This window comes from Herpailurus yagouaroundi, unplaced genomic scaffold, assembly GCF_014898765.1.
Source record: "Herpailurus yagouaroundi ecotype Mexico unplaced genomic scaffold, PumYag 77, whole genome shotgun sequence".
Classification (NCBI taxonomy): Eukaryota; Metazoa; Chordata; class Mammalia; order Carnivora; family Felidae; genus Herpailurus; species Herpailurus yagouaroundi.
In genome coordinates, this window is record NW_024412388.1 from 20,482,888 (window position 1) to 20,497,306 (window position 14,419).

At 39.2% G+C, this 14,419-nt stretch overlaps 1 protein-coding gene across 4 annotated transcripts in view; it reads left to right on the forward strand.

Annotated features, from left to right (window-relative positions):
• The window catches only part of WDTC1 (WD and tetratricopeptide repeats 1), a 65,962-nt gene that overhangs the window by 18,958 nt on the left and 32,585 nt on the right, over window positions 1–14,419 (forward strand). For all 4 annotated transcript variants that reach the window (XM_040466304.1, XM_040466314.1, XM_040466284.1 and 1 more), the window contains exon 3: window positions 543–626. In XM_040466304.1, coding sequence (XP_040322238.1) covers window positions 543–626 — 84 coding nt within the window. The remainder of the gene's footprint in view (window positions 1–542; window positions 627–14,419) is intronic.

Consider the following 14,419-nt stretch of genomic DNA (forward strand, 5'->3'; position numbering starts at 1 on the left):
TCTTTCTTTCTTTCTTTCTTTCTTTCTTTCTTTCTTTCTTTCTTTCTTCTTTCTTTCTTTCTTTCTTTCTTTCTTTCTTTCTTTCTTTCTGCCTTTTCTAACCCAACAAGCACAATTTAATGCTTATGTTTTTAATGTTTATTTATTTATTTTTGAGAGAGAGAGAGAGAGCAAGCATGCATGGAGTAGGGGCAGAGAGAGAGAGAGAGAGAGAGAGAGAGAGAATATCCCAGGCAGGCTCCACATTGTCAGCGTAGAGCCTGACGCAGGGCTCGATCTCATGGACTGTGAGATCATGACCTGACCCAAAATCAAGAGTCAGACACTCGACCATCTGAGCCACCCAGGCACCCTATGCTTAATTTTATACTCTTTTATCATTCTCTAATCCCTGCCCAAGTATAGTGCAGGCTCCTGCAGCCCAATTTCTTGCTACCTTTTGTAGCTCCTGCAGTGCCCAGGACAGTGCTGGATATATAATAGGCACATAGTAAATCATATTGAATTGAATCAATGAAACTGAGTTTGTTTCTTTCCCACAGGAGCGGGGTGCTCTGAGCTTTGAGCGTCGCTACCATGTCACTGACCCCTTTATCAGACGACTGGGCCTGGAAGCAGAGCTACAGGTAAGAAATCAAGTTTGCACCTTAGATGCAGATGGCTGGCTCTTAATTCTCTGCCTGTAGAGAACCCTTCTGGCATTATTCAAGGCAAAAACAAGTTTTTCTCTGCAGGTCATACCTAATGGTTTCCTGTCCTTTCTAGAAGTTTTATTAAGCAGGTAAACATAGGCAGGTAAATCAAGGTTAGTGATTGACATGGTCACACAGAAATTGTTTTTTGGTCATATTATTTGCTTTGTGTTTGGAAAAATATTGTTGGGGTGCACACCACTGTTTTTACTATTGACTTGGACAGTAATTATTCTTACCTTTGCAAAGGAAGTTAAAGTTTACAAAGTGTTTTTACATAGTGTTTTCTCATTTTAGTTTCAAAGAAATGCTGTGGGGAGGTATATAGGGAATGGGTATTTTCTTAAAAAGGGTTTAGTAATAAGGCCAAGCATCTTGTCCAGTGTTGTCCTGTCCAGTCCATGGAGAGCCAGGCCTTTAATCCAGAAGTTCAACTCTTTCGTTGTGTCCAACAGAGACACTCCATAGTGTTAATTCCAGGCCCTTTCCTTCCTCCAGATCATGTTTTGAATCCAACATTTAGCTGTCCTGTCCAACTTAGCATTACCTGCAGGTTGAGTAAGAATTCTCTTTGGTTCCTTCAAGTTAGTATATATAAGTGATCCTGTTGATCTTAGAAAAAGACTAGAAAGAAATTTATTGAATGTTCACAGTGTTATCTTAGGGTAGTGAGATTACAGATGGTTGTTACTGCTTTTTTAAATTATAAACTTTTATCCATTTTAAAATATAACTACATTGTGGGGCGGCTGGGTGGTTCAGTCAGTTAGGTATGCGACTTTGGCTCAGGTCATGATCTCACAGTTCATGAGTTTGAGCCCTGCGTCAGGCTCTGTGCTGACAGCTCAGAGCCTGGAGCCTGCTTCAGATCCTGTGTGTCCCTCTCTCTCTGCCCCCTCCCCCATGGGTGCGCATGCGCTTTCTCTCTCTCTCTCTCTCTCTCTCTCTCTCTCAAAATTAAATAAACATTAAAAATTTTTTAAAAATAAAATATAACTACATTAATGGTAATATGGAAAAGATAAGTAAAAATTACTTCTTAGTCCCATCTCCCTAAAACAATTATTAGCATTTTGTGTACTTCCTTTTATCTCCTGAATATTTTCACATAATTGTAATCGTACTTTACATTGAATTTTGTATCTTAAATTAAGATACATATTAACATATGATTAACATATATAAGTCTTTTCTCCATGTTACCAAGTAGTCTTCACAATTTTTACTTAAAATTTTTCTTTTTTTTTTTAAATGTGTATTTATTTTTGATGGGGGGACGATGTCGGCAGCAGAGAGAGAGGGAGAGAGGATCCAAAGCAGGCTCCACACTGTCAGTACAGAGCCCAAGGCAGGGCTCAAACTCAAATCGTAAGATCATGACCTGAGCCAAAGTCAGACACTTAACTGACCGAGCCACCCAGGTGCCCCCCAATTTTTCTGATTATAGAAGTAATAAATATTACCATAGTTGAAAATATGGAATAGACAGAAAAATATAGAAAAGAAAACAAAATTACCTTAAATTCTATCATCTAAGATAAACATTGTTAACCTTTGGTATACTGCCTTTGTGTATTATGAAGCAGAATACTAGTTAAGAGATGGGTTTTAGAGCTGCATAAATTTAGTTTTAAAACCTATCTCTTGGGACGCCTGGGTGGCTCAGTCAGTTAAGCGGCCGACTTCGGCTCAGGTCATGATCTCACGGTCCGTGAGTTCGAGCCCCGCGTCGGGCTCTGTGCTGACAGCTCAGAGCCTGGAGCCTGTTTCAGATTCTGTGTCTCCCTCTCTCTGACCCTCCCCCGTTCATGCTCTGTCTCTCTCTGTCTCAAAAATAAATAAACATTAAAAAAAAAACAACAACCTATCTCTTCCCCAGCTATATAGCCTTGTGCATGTTACCCCTCGTTTCCCAATCTGTAAACTAGAACAATAACTGAGCATAGCTGTAATGATTATGTGAGTTTTGTGTGAAGGACTAACACAGTGCCTGGATTATAGCAAACTAGTTCAATGAGTAACAATTATGATTCTTAAGTCTTCCAGTTTTTTCCCATGCTTATGTAAATTTTCCCCCCACAAAATTGGGCTCATACCATTTACACAGTTGGGTAAACTGTTTTATACTTTTTATATCTTGATTGCTTTCCCATATTTCTAAAAATTCTTTGAAGACATAATTTCTACTAATTTGTTTATCTTTATTGTTCTGTAGTTTCTTTCTATATTTCCTTTGGAATATAACTCAAAGTACTTCCCTCTAGTGCAGTTGGGGACAGGGCATGGATGATTTTACCTCCAAAAGGATTTTTAGCAACATCTGAAAACAATTTTGGTTGTCCAAACTCGAAGGGTACTACTGGCATATAGTGGAAAGGGGATAGGGATGCTGCTAAACCTCCTACAGTGCACAGGACAGCAGACAGTGCGCAGCAGAGAAATATGCAGCCCCAGTGCCAACAGTGCCGTGGTTGAGAAGCCCTGCTCTGGTGGATGCTGAGTAGACAGTGATCACTGACTGGCTCAGCCGTTTCTTTTAGCTGTGCCTCCCCATCCAACCCATAATCTGTTCCATCTCTTCGTAGTTAAATAACTTTGTTCAGAATAGACTTGGAAACTTCTATGAACACAAAAAAGGATCCCATCTATTGTTTCCCAAAGGTTGGAGCTCAAATACAAAATTACATTAAGGTGAATTATTTCAATTTGCACTTCCCTAACCTATGTAGCAGTGCATAGTATGAAAGAATGTCCAGATGTACAGATTTTTTTGAGAGAGAGAGAGAGAGCGCGTGAGCATGAGCAGGGGAGGGGTAGAGAGAGAATCCCAAGCAGGCTCTATGCCCAGCGCGGAGGTATGGAGCCTGACATGGGGCTCAATTCCACAACCGTGAGATAGTGACTTGAGCCGAAATCAAGAATTAGACACTTAACCAGCTGAGCCACCCAGGTGCCCAGGAATGCACAGATTTAGATGTAAAAAACAAACAAAACAAAAAAGAAACAAAAACTCTAGTTTAAATCCCAGCTTTGCCACTTGTGAGACTTAGAGAAGTGAGAGCAGATGGAAAGAAGAGGACTGGGAGAAAAATAGGCTTGGGAAAGATTCAGGGGTTGGACATTTTAAATTTGGAAGCCTGTTGGATAGGCTGTGGAGATGTGGAGTAGGAGATGTCAAGTAGATTTGTGGAGATGTCAAGTAGGAAGTGATGGTACTAATTGGGAGAGAGAGCTGTGGACTGTAGGGAGAAATCCAGAGACTCAAATGTCTATGGACCTCTAGAGAATAGGGCCCAAGACCTGGCTGTGGAGACACTCCAGCTTTCAGGAGTTGATTACCAGCTACGCAAGAAAGTTACCCAAGAAGGGGTGGTCAGTGAAGTAGAAAGGAAATAAAACCAGGAGAGTGGAAAGCCCACATAATGAGAATATTACAAGAAAGGAATGGTCGCTTCTGCTCAATGCTTTTGAAAGTTTCAGTAAGATGAGGATAGAACAATGACTGTGGTCTTTACTGAAGCAGTTTTATTGGAATGGTGGGAGTAGATGCTAGACTGGAGGGGTTGTGAGAGTGAATTGGAGGTAAAAAAGTGGCAACCACAGTGTAGAGAACTCTCTTTTGTCTCTCTTGTTTTTAAAATTATTTTATTATACTTTTTGATTTACATCCAAATTAGCATATAGTGCAACAATGATTTCAGGAGTAGATTCCTTAATGCCCCTTCCCCATTTAGCCCATCCCCCCTCCCACACCCTCCTCCAGGAACCCTCTGTTTGTTCTCCATATATAAGAGTCTCTTATGGTTTGCCCCCTCCCTGTTTTTATATTATTTTTGTTTCCCTTCCCTTATGTTCATCTGTTTGTCTCTTAAAAATGTTTTTTTAATGTTTGTTTATTTCTGAGAGAGAGAGAGAGAGAGAGAGAGAGAGAGAGAGAGAGAGGCAGGGACAGAGCATGAGCAGGGAAGGGGCAGAGACAGAAGGAGACACAGAATTCGAAGCAGGCTCCAGGCTCTGAGCTGTCAGCACAGAGCCTGATGTGGGGCTAGAACCCACGAGCTGCGAAATCATGACCTGAGCCGAAGTCAGATACTTAAATGACTGAGCCACCCAGACGCCCCTGTTTTGTCTCTTAAAGTCCTCATATGAGTGAAGTCATATGATATTTGTCTTTCTCTGACTAATTTTGCTTAGCATAATACCCTCCAGTTCCATCCACGTAGTTGCAAATGGCAAGATTTCTTTCCCTTTGATTGCAGAATAATACTCCATTATATACATATACCACATCTTTGTCCATTCATCCATCGATGGACATTTGGGCTCTTTCCATACTTTGGCTATTGTTGATAGTGCTTGGCATAAACATTGGGATGCATGTGTCCCTTTGAAACAGCACACCTGTATCCCTTGGACAAATACCTATTAGTGCAATTGCTGAGTCTTAGGGTAGTTCTATCTTTAGTTTTTTGAGGAACCTCCATACTATTTTCCCAAGTGGCTGCACCAGCTTGCATTCCTACCAACAATGCAAAAGAGATCCTCTTTCTCCGCATCCTCGCCAACGTCTGTTGTTGCCTGAGCTGTTAATGTTAGCCATTCTGACAGGTGTAAGGTGGTATCTCATTGTGGTTTTGATTTATGTTTCCCTGATGGTGAGTGATGTTGAGCATTTTTTCATGTGTCGGTTGGCCATCTGGATGTCTTCTTTGGAGAAGTGTCTATTCATGTCTTTTGCCCATTTCTTCACTGGATTATTTGTTTTTTGGGTGTTGAGTTTGATAAGTTCTTTATAGATTTTGGATACTAACCCTTTATCTGATATGTCATTTGCAAGTATCTTCTTCCATTTTGTCGGTTGCCGTTTAGTTTTGATGCTTGTTTCCTTCACTGTGCAGATGCTTTTTATTTTGATGAGGTCCCAATTTCTCTTTTTTTAAGAAGGTGATGGAAATTTATTTATTACAAAATTGCCCCTAGGTGAAAGGAGACAGGATGTAGGCAGTAAAAAGGATAAACCGTAAAAGATAGTTTCTTCTCTTGCCCCTCTGTGTCTACTATTCAGCTTTCTTTTCTTCAGCTCTCTGTCCTCCATCTTTGGGTTGGCTTTAACCAATGGGGAGTCATTTCAGAAAATTGGAGGAAGAATGACATCATTTTTATCCCCCTCACTTCTTTCCTTCAAAGTCATTTTATTTTTGTTTTCAGCTTTACTGAGTTGTGTAGACAACTCTTGAAGAAATTTATTTACAAAAGGAAGCAGAGAACTAGAGATGTGGCTCCAAGGGTCTATGGGATTAAGGGAGGGATTCATAAAAATGGGAAGAAATACTAGCACATGATTATATGTTGATGGCAGGAGAAAGTTTGCTGATTTAGGAGGACAGAATAAGTGAAGGAACAAAGTCCTGGGGAATCCTGGAGGGGATAGGATTCAGAGTTCAAGCAGTTCGGGCCTTGGTAATAGCAAAGACATATCTATCATTTTTACAGGGTCCAGTAGGTCTGGGATCAGGAGAGAGGCATAGACTGGAATAAACACTGGAGAGTGACTGACAGAGAGTCTATAGTAGCATCTTTCAGTGTGGTCTGCAGGCCCCTGGGAATCCTCATTGACCTTTCAAGGGAATCCATGAGGCCCAAACTACTTTCATAGTATTATTAAGAAATTGTTTGCAAAACAAAAGCAAAAACAAAAATTAGCTCATTTAAAATTTGCAAAAAAAAAAAAAAAAGTGATTCACCATAGCATGAATCAAGGCAAATATTGCATCAAACTCAATGACTTATTAACGCCATGCATTTGCAGTAACCAAAAAAAACAAAAAACAAAAACGCAACAACAAATTTTACTTAAAACGTCCTTGATGTGAAGCAATAGAAGGTAGTAGTTTTATTAAATTTCAACCTTTAAGTACACATCTCTTTCGTATTCTGTATTATGGGATGGGAAGTACTGCACCATGGTGGTTGTCTTGAGGAAAAAGCACTTGTGCTGTTGTTTGAGTTGCAAGCCCTACTAGCCACTTTTTTCATGAAGTGCCATCTTACATAATGACTACCAGACAAAAACTGGGGTTATTCAAATATGAGTATTTGGGCAGACATTTTCTCTTTTTTTACATTTTTATTTATTTATTTACTTTTAAGTTTATTTATTTTGAAAGAGAGTGTGAGCAAGTGGGGAGGGGCAGAGAGAGGAAGAGAGAGAATTGCAAGCAAGCTCCATGCTGTCAGCACAGAGCCCAACTTGAGGCTCCATCCCATGAACCAAGAGTTGGATGCTTAACTGACTGAGCCACTCAGATGCCCCAGTATTTTATTTATTTTTTTTAAAGTAGGCTCCACACCCAACATGGTGCTTGAACTCACGACCCCGAGATCAAGAGTTGCATGCAGAGGGCACTTGGAATTCTCTCTCTCTGCCCACCCCCCTCCAATAAATAAATAAACTTTAAAAAATAATGATTAGGGGCACCTGGTGGCTTAGTGGGTTGAGCATCCAACCCTGGATTTCTGATCTGGTCATGATCTCTTGGTGTATGATATTGAGCCCCTTGTTGGGCTTTGTGCTGACAGCACAGACCCTGCTTTGAGAATCTCTGTCTCCCTCTCTCTCTTCCCTTCCCCCACTTGTGTGTGCATGCTCTCTCCCAAAATGAATAAATAAATAAAGAAAAATTTTAAAATAATAATTTTAAAAAAGAGTCACATGCTCTACCAACTGAGTCAGCCAGGAGCCCCATGGCAGACATTTTCTTAAAAATGAATGAACTGAGGGGCACCTGGGTGGCTCAGTTGGTTGAGCATCTGACTCTTGATTTTGGCTCAAGTCATGATCCTACAGTGTGTGAGTTTGAGCCCCACATCAGTCTCTGCACTGATAGCGTGGAACCTGCTTAGGATTCTCTCTCTCAAAATAGTAAATAAAATAATTTAAAAAAAATTAAAAAAAAATTTTTTTGTTTTCAACGTTTATTTATTTTTGGGACAGAGAGAGACAGAGCATGAATGGGGGAGGGGCAGAGAGAGAGGGAGACACAGAATCAGAAACAGGCTCCAGGCTCTGAGCCATCAGCCCAGAGCCCGACGCGGGGCTCGAACTCCCGGACCGCGAGATCGTGACCTGGCTGAAGTCGGGCGCTTAACCGACTGCGCCACCCAGGCGCCCCTAAAAAAATTTTTTTTAAATGAAATGAGCTGTCACTTTAAGAAAAACAACTGACAATATTTGTTGCCAAGGATAAAACTTGAACTTTTAGGCAAAATAAGAGAGAGAGAGAGAGAAAGAGAGAGAGAGAGAGAGAATGAATGAGAATATAGGAAAACTTGTATCTGCCACCATGAGCGTGGTAACTTCTCAATACTTAAAAGGCTTTTTCCATCCGTGGTGATACAAACAAATGTCAACAATATTGTATAATGAATGTTAGCATTGAAGATCTTTAAATTCAGTGAGTCACTGTTGTCAAAATGACCAACATATGATGTAACAGACTCATACATGCATAAAAGAGCTATGTATAATGCAAACTAGACCAATGCACTTGAATGTAGGAGGGTACCAATAGTTCATTTATGTGGTTTCAGATCCTACATTGTAATATAAGAACTCATTACTTGTGGAGTTTTGGTGCAATATCAAAGAATGATATCTACAGTTATCTGAAAAGGGTATTAAAATACTCCTTCCTATTGCAACTACATATCTTTGTGAGGATGTATTTTTGTTATATACTTCAACCAAAATAACATATTGCAACAGACTGAATACAAAAGTAGGTATGAGAACCCAGTTATCTTCCATTAAGCTAGACATTATGTAAAGCAATGCCACTCTTCTCATTAAATTGTTTTGTCTTAGGGGCGCCTGGGTGGCTCAGTCAGTTAAGCGGCCGACTTCAGCTCAGGTCATGATCTCGCGGTCTGTGAGTTCAAGCCCCGCGTCGGGCTCTGTGCTGACAGCTCAGAGCCTGGAGCCTGTTTCAGATTCTGTGTCTCCCTCTCTCTCTGACCCTCCCCCATTCATGCTCTGTCTCTCTCTGTCTCAAAAATAAATAAATGTTAAAAAAAAATTAAAAAAAAAAAGAAATTGTTTTGTCTTAGAAAATATATTTACTTTTCATTTAAAATGTATTAACTTATCATTTTTATTATTTTTAAATGAAATAATATGAACGATTTCCATTTTAATTTCTAATATGGTAAATATCAATAAATATAACCCAGGGCACCTGGGTGGCTCAGTCAGTTAAGCATTCGACTCTTGTTTTTGGCTCACGTCATGATCTCACAACTTCGTGGATTCGAGTCTTGAATCAGGCTGTGTGCTGGGCAGCTCAGAGCCTGCTTGGGATTTTCTCTCTCTCCTCTCTCTCTGCCCCTCTCCCTCTCACTCTGTCTTTGTCTCTCTCAAAATAAATAAATAAACTTAAAAAAAATTAAATAAGTAAATACGTAAAGCAAGCTCTCATATAAACAAAAGCTCTTTGAGAGCCTCAGTAATTTTTTTTTAATGTTTTATTTATTTTTGAGAGAAAGAGAGAGTGAGCAGAGGAGGGGCGGGGGTGGGGGGGAGATAGAGGATCAGAAGCAGGCTTTGTGCCTGACAGCAGAGAGCCCGATGTGGGGCTTGAAATCAACCGTGAGATCATGACCTGAGCTGAAGTCGGATGCTTAACCAACTGAGCCACCCAGGCCCCCTATCAGTAATTTTTAACAATGTAAAGGGTATTAAGACAAAAGTTCAAGAACCACCAGTCTATAAGAGCCATGAAACAAGATGACTGGATAATGTTTCCTGGGGATAAAGTAGGAAGTGAGAGAGGAGAGCTCAAGATCAAGAGCCAAGGTGTCTCAACATACAGAGATTATCCATTCCTGCTCTTCCTCTAGCCACAGGAAATAGAAAGAATAGGCATAGAGGTGGGAGAACGTGTCATATGATGGAAGCCATGATGAGTTTTAGAATCTTAACTCCTAAAAGGCTGTCTTCCCCCCCCCCCCCAAAAGGCTATCTTATTTCCTTCTTTCCTAGTTTGAGATTGGAAGTGTATCTTTTTGTGAGTATCTCACACCTTCCCTTGGCCAAATAGTAATTGAAATGCCATTGTGAGTCATATGACCTTGAATAAGTCTCTTCTAGCACACATTTCTTCATCAATAAAATAATACACATATCCTGTTAGGTTTATGAGGAGGAGTAAACAAGTTAATTTATTTAAAGTACTTAGTACAATGCATAGCAAATTGTAAAGTCATGTTATATAGCCCTCAAATATTAGCTGATATTGTTGTTGTTATTTGTAGAAAGCTCTTAAAGTTTCCTGAGATGCCAATTTGATGGCATCTAACTTTTTTTTTAATTTTTTTTTTTTAACGTTTATTTATTTTTGAGACAGAGAGAGACAGAGCATGAACTGGGGAGGAGCAGAGAGAGAGGGAGACACAGAATCGGAAGCAGGCTCCAGGCTCTGGGCCATCAGCCCAGAGCCCGACGCGGGGCTCGAACTCACGGACCGTGAGATCGCGACCTGAGCTGAAGTCGGACACTCAACCGATTGAGCCACCCAGGCGCCCCGGCATCTAACTTTTTAAAACACTTGACAGTCATTTCCTTTCCTTGTTTTATTTCCCACCCATTGTCATATATGGACTGCACATTGGTTAACAGCAGTTTATTTTAGCATTAAGAAGAGGGGATTATTGGAGACTGGAGATGGGATAAAAAAGGTAAAATCTCCTTTTTGTGGTTATTGATTATAATGTTTTCTTCTTTATTATCTGAGGAAGATTTTTTCCCCTGGATTTCCTAACTTGCTACTTTGTATGCTTTTGAAAAATGCAAAAGGAAATGCAAAAAAATACTTTTAGGATATATAGCGCTGAACAGTTAGTGGGTGTTCACTAAAAACCTCTTGGTTTGATTGGCTTTTTAAATTTTCTGTAGTAAAATTCACTTTTTAAATCTTATCCCTGTTCACCCATACTATTTCTCTACCTTCCAGTTTAGTAACCTGGCCCTATTTTTATTTTTTGACTTAGTTGTTTGCATTGTGAGTTACTTGAAATTTCAGAGTTCAGCCACTCTGGGGTCTTGTTACCTTTCCTGTGTATGTAGAATTTATATCCAGAGAGATGCCTATTGAAAAAGCATCCAAGGGGCACCCTAAAGGTTCAACCACTTGAGTGTCTGACTCTTGATTTTGGCTCAGGTCACGATCCTAGGTCATGATGCTCAGCGTGGAGTCTGATCCCAAGGGCAATGGAGAACCATTGAATAGTTTTTACGGTGGGAGCAATGTGATCAGAATTAAGCTTTAAAGAAAATTAACTTGGCTTCAAAATTAATATTGCATAGGTCTAAATATACCAGACCAGTTAAGGGGCTGTGGCAGTGATTCAAGAAGACGTGATGGGTTACCTGAACCAAGATAATGGTAATTTGGATAGAGTGAAGTCAGTGAATTTGAAAGACATTTAAGAGATAAAATAAATAGAATTATTGGTGACTTGATATGAAACGTTAGGAAAAGAGGAATCAAGAGTGAAGGTCAAATTTCTGCCTTAGGGAGCACTGGAAAAGGAATAGGTTTGAGGGGAAAGATAACAAGCTCAGTATAGAGGCTCTGGAGCTGTATGTTATGTGTTGTCTAGCACTTTCTGGATAGGTAGTTGGAATACTTGGGTCTGAGCTTAAGATAGAGGTACACACTGGAGGTGTTGATTTGGGAGCAGTGAGCAGTATAGAGATTGGAACAATGAAAGTGAGTTGTGATTGCCTTTGGGGAGTGTAGAGCGGGAGGAAAGCCTAGGATAGAGCCATAAAGAAGACAAACATAAGGGCCATGTGAACAAAAAAGAATATGGAAAGGATACCAAGAAAGACAAGCTAGAAGAGTAGGAAGAGAAAACAGAGAGACGGTGATGCTACAGAACCCTGAAGAAGAAAGTTTCATGGAGGAGGAAGTGGTCAGCACCATCAAATACTACCAGGGGCCAAGTAAGGTAAGGATTAAGAAGTGTCCATTGATTTAGGTCAGGGAAGCTACATTGATTTAGGGCAAGGGTTAACCTTGGCAAGCACCATTTTTGTGGTGTGTGGTATAGATAATAGGAATTACTGGAAGTGAGGAAGTGAAAATACTGAGTATAGACTACTCTTTCATTCTTCTCTGTGAAGGGGAAGAGAAATGGAAGGCATAGCTCAACATGGATTTGGCGTCAAGGAAGTACTTTTCTAGATTAGAGAAACTTGGGCATGTATAATTCCAAGGGAAAGGAATCAGTAGAGAAAGGGAAAGTTGAAGATACAGGAGAATATCATCCAGGGTTGGGGTTTTGTCAGATGAATGTTGCAAGAGGATGATTTTAGTAATGAGTCATGAATTCTTAAGGGAATAGGAAGGCAAGTAAAGACATAAAGGCAGCATGTGAAGAGAGAATAGAGGGAATGACTAGACGTGGAGGACTTGTTGATGATGAAGAATGAGTGAAACATGACTTGAGATATATATATATTCTCTCTTTTCACTTACCAATATATCTTGGAAATCACTTGTATAAGTTCATAGAGTCCTTTTCATAGGTGCATAGACCTCTTATTACGACTCTATTATGTAGATGAACCAATATTTATTCAATGAATTTCCCATGTATGGACTCTTATAGTTGTTTCTAATCGTTCATAATTACAATAATACCATAATGAATAACCTTGGGTACATGTATTGCTGGAAATGTATCTTTAGGGTAAAAACCTAGAGGTTTGAGTGCTAACCAAAAGGTAAATATATATGAGGTTTTGTTAGATATTGCCAAATTTCCCTCCATGAGTGTTGCACCATTTTGCCTTCCCAGTAGCAATACATGAAAGTGCCTGTTTCTCCACAACCCAGCAATGGACTGTGTGGTTAAGCTTTTGAATTTTACCATTCTAACAGATGAAAAATGGTATCTCAATATAGTTTTAAGTCACATTTCTCTTATGAGAGAAATTGAATATCTTTTCCATATGTTTAAGGGATATTTTAATACAATTTTTGCCAATTTTGGTTTAATGAAGAGTTTATATGGATACCTGCATATTTTTGCAAACACAAGCCCAGATGGGTAAGCAGAAACTAATGAAACCTCTAGGGAGTGGAAGATATAGGGTAGAGAGGTAGAGAAAAGGGAGTAACCTTTTTCTGGACGTTTTTGTAGAGTTTTTTACTTTTTGAACCATGTTGAGGTTTTGCACATTCAAAAAAGTAAAATAAAATCAACAAAGTTGGGGAGAAGGATGCCAACTAATCCAAGTAATTTTTGAACACAGTACTTTGTATTCTTTGACCATATGTACTTTAAAGACAAACTTTAAAGAAATCTTGATTGAACTCTAGATAGTAGATTTGTCATTTGCAGTGGTATCGCTGTAGCAATTACGTAACTATTTTGTATTGGAGAATTGGGCAAATGAGTAAATATATCGGTTTTGTTGAGATAAATATATTAATGTTAATAATAAATATAATATTGATATAATACATATTTGAGTGTTCCCTTCTCAATGTGGGAGAAGGGAGATTCAGATATGGAATATGGAAAGGCAAAGAATAGCTCTGAGGTATTTGATTGGAATTAGCAGTATCAGTATGATCTCATGGTTTAACAAATACATATATATTCATATATATTTATACATTTTTTCCAACTCTGTCTTTGATAGGGTCCAGAAGTAATAATACCTCAATGGCTATAAGTTACTGGTTTCTCAAATAGCATTCCCCACTAAAAAGAACCAGGAGTCCTTGAAAAAATAACTGATTCCAGCTCTGGGACAAGGAGTGTACAAGATGAGCCTACAACATCTTAAAGCAGAAGATAAACAAAAAGTAAAAAAATATATGAAAAATGAAAGAAACATACCATTAAGGACACAGAACCTAGCTCAAAAGACATGCTACTGGCCAAATCTGTGACAATTTGAACATCAGGAGGAATAGTGGCAATAATGAATTAAAACCCACTGAGTAAAAAATATCTGAGTTGGGGGGATTAGTAGGTTGAGTGTCTGACTCTTGATTTCAGCTCAAATCATGATCCCAGGGTCATGGGATTGAGCTCTGTGTCAGGCTCCACATTGAGCGTGAGATCCTGTCTCTCTCCCTCTGTCCGTCTCCCCTAGTCATGCTCTCTCTCTCTCTCTTAAAAAAAAAAAATCTGAGTTTACACTAGTGAGAGAGAGAGAGAGAGAAGAAAGGGGGGGGGGAGAGAGACAGAGAAAAGCCCTTTATTCCAGTAGATTGCCAGTTCCTAAATGAAGAAATGATAGAGCTGGACAAACTGCCATTTTATAACCATCATACCACGTCATCCTAGTAATTAATTCAGGCAAGAATAATCAGTGAATGAAACTATTGAGTGGAAATGTGAATGGAAGACATTTATTTGCACAATGGAAAAGCATTCCCTCACAGATAACAAAAGGAAAATAGTAACATTGTAGTGGAAAAACTTGTCAGATACCACCTTAAACAAGACAAATTGTACACATATGTCACCTAATAGTGTACACTGAGGAAGATACAAGATTACTTAGGTAGTATTTCTGTCAAAATGCATTACTTAAATCTAATCATGAGAAAATAATCAGACAAATCCAAACTGAAACATTTCTCCAGAATAGCTTCTGTCTTCTTTAAAAATGTCAATGTCATAAAAAACCAGAAGGACTGAGGAACTGT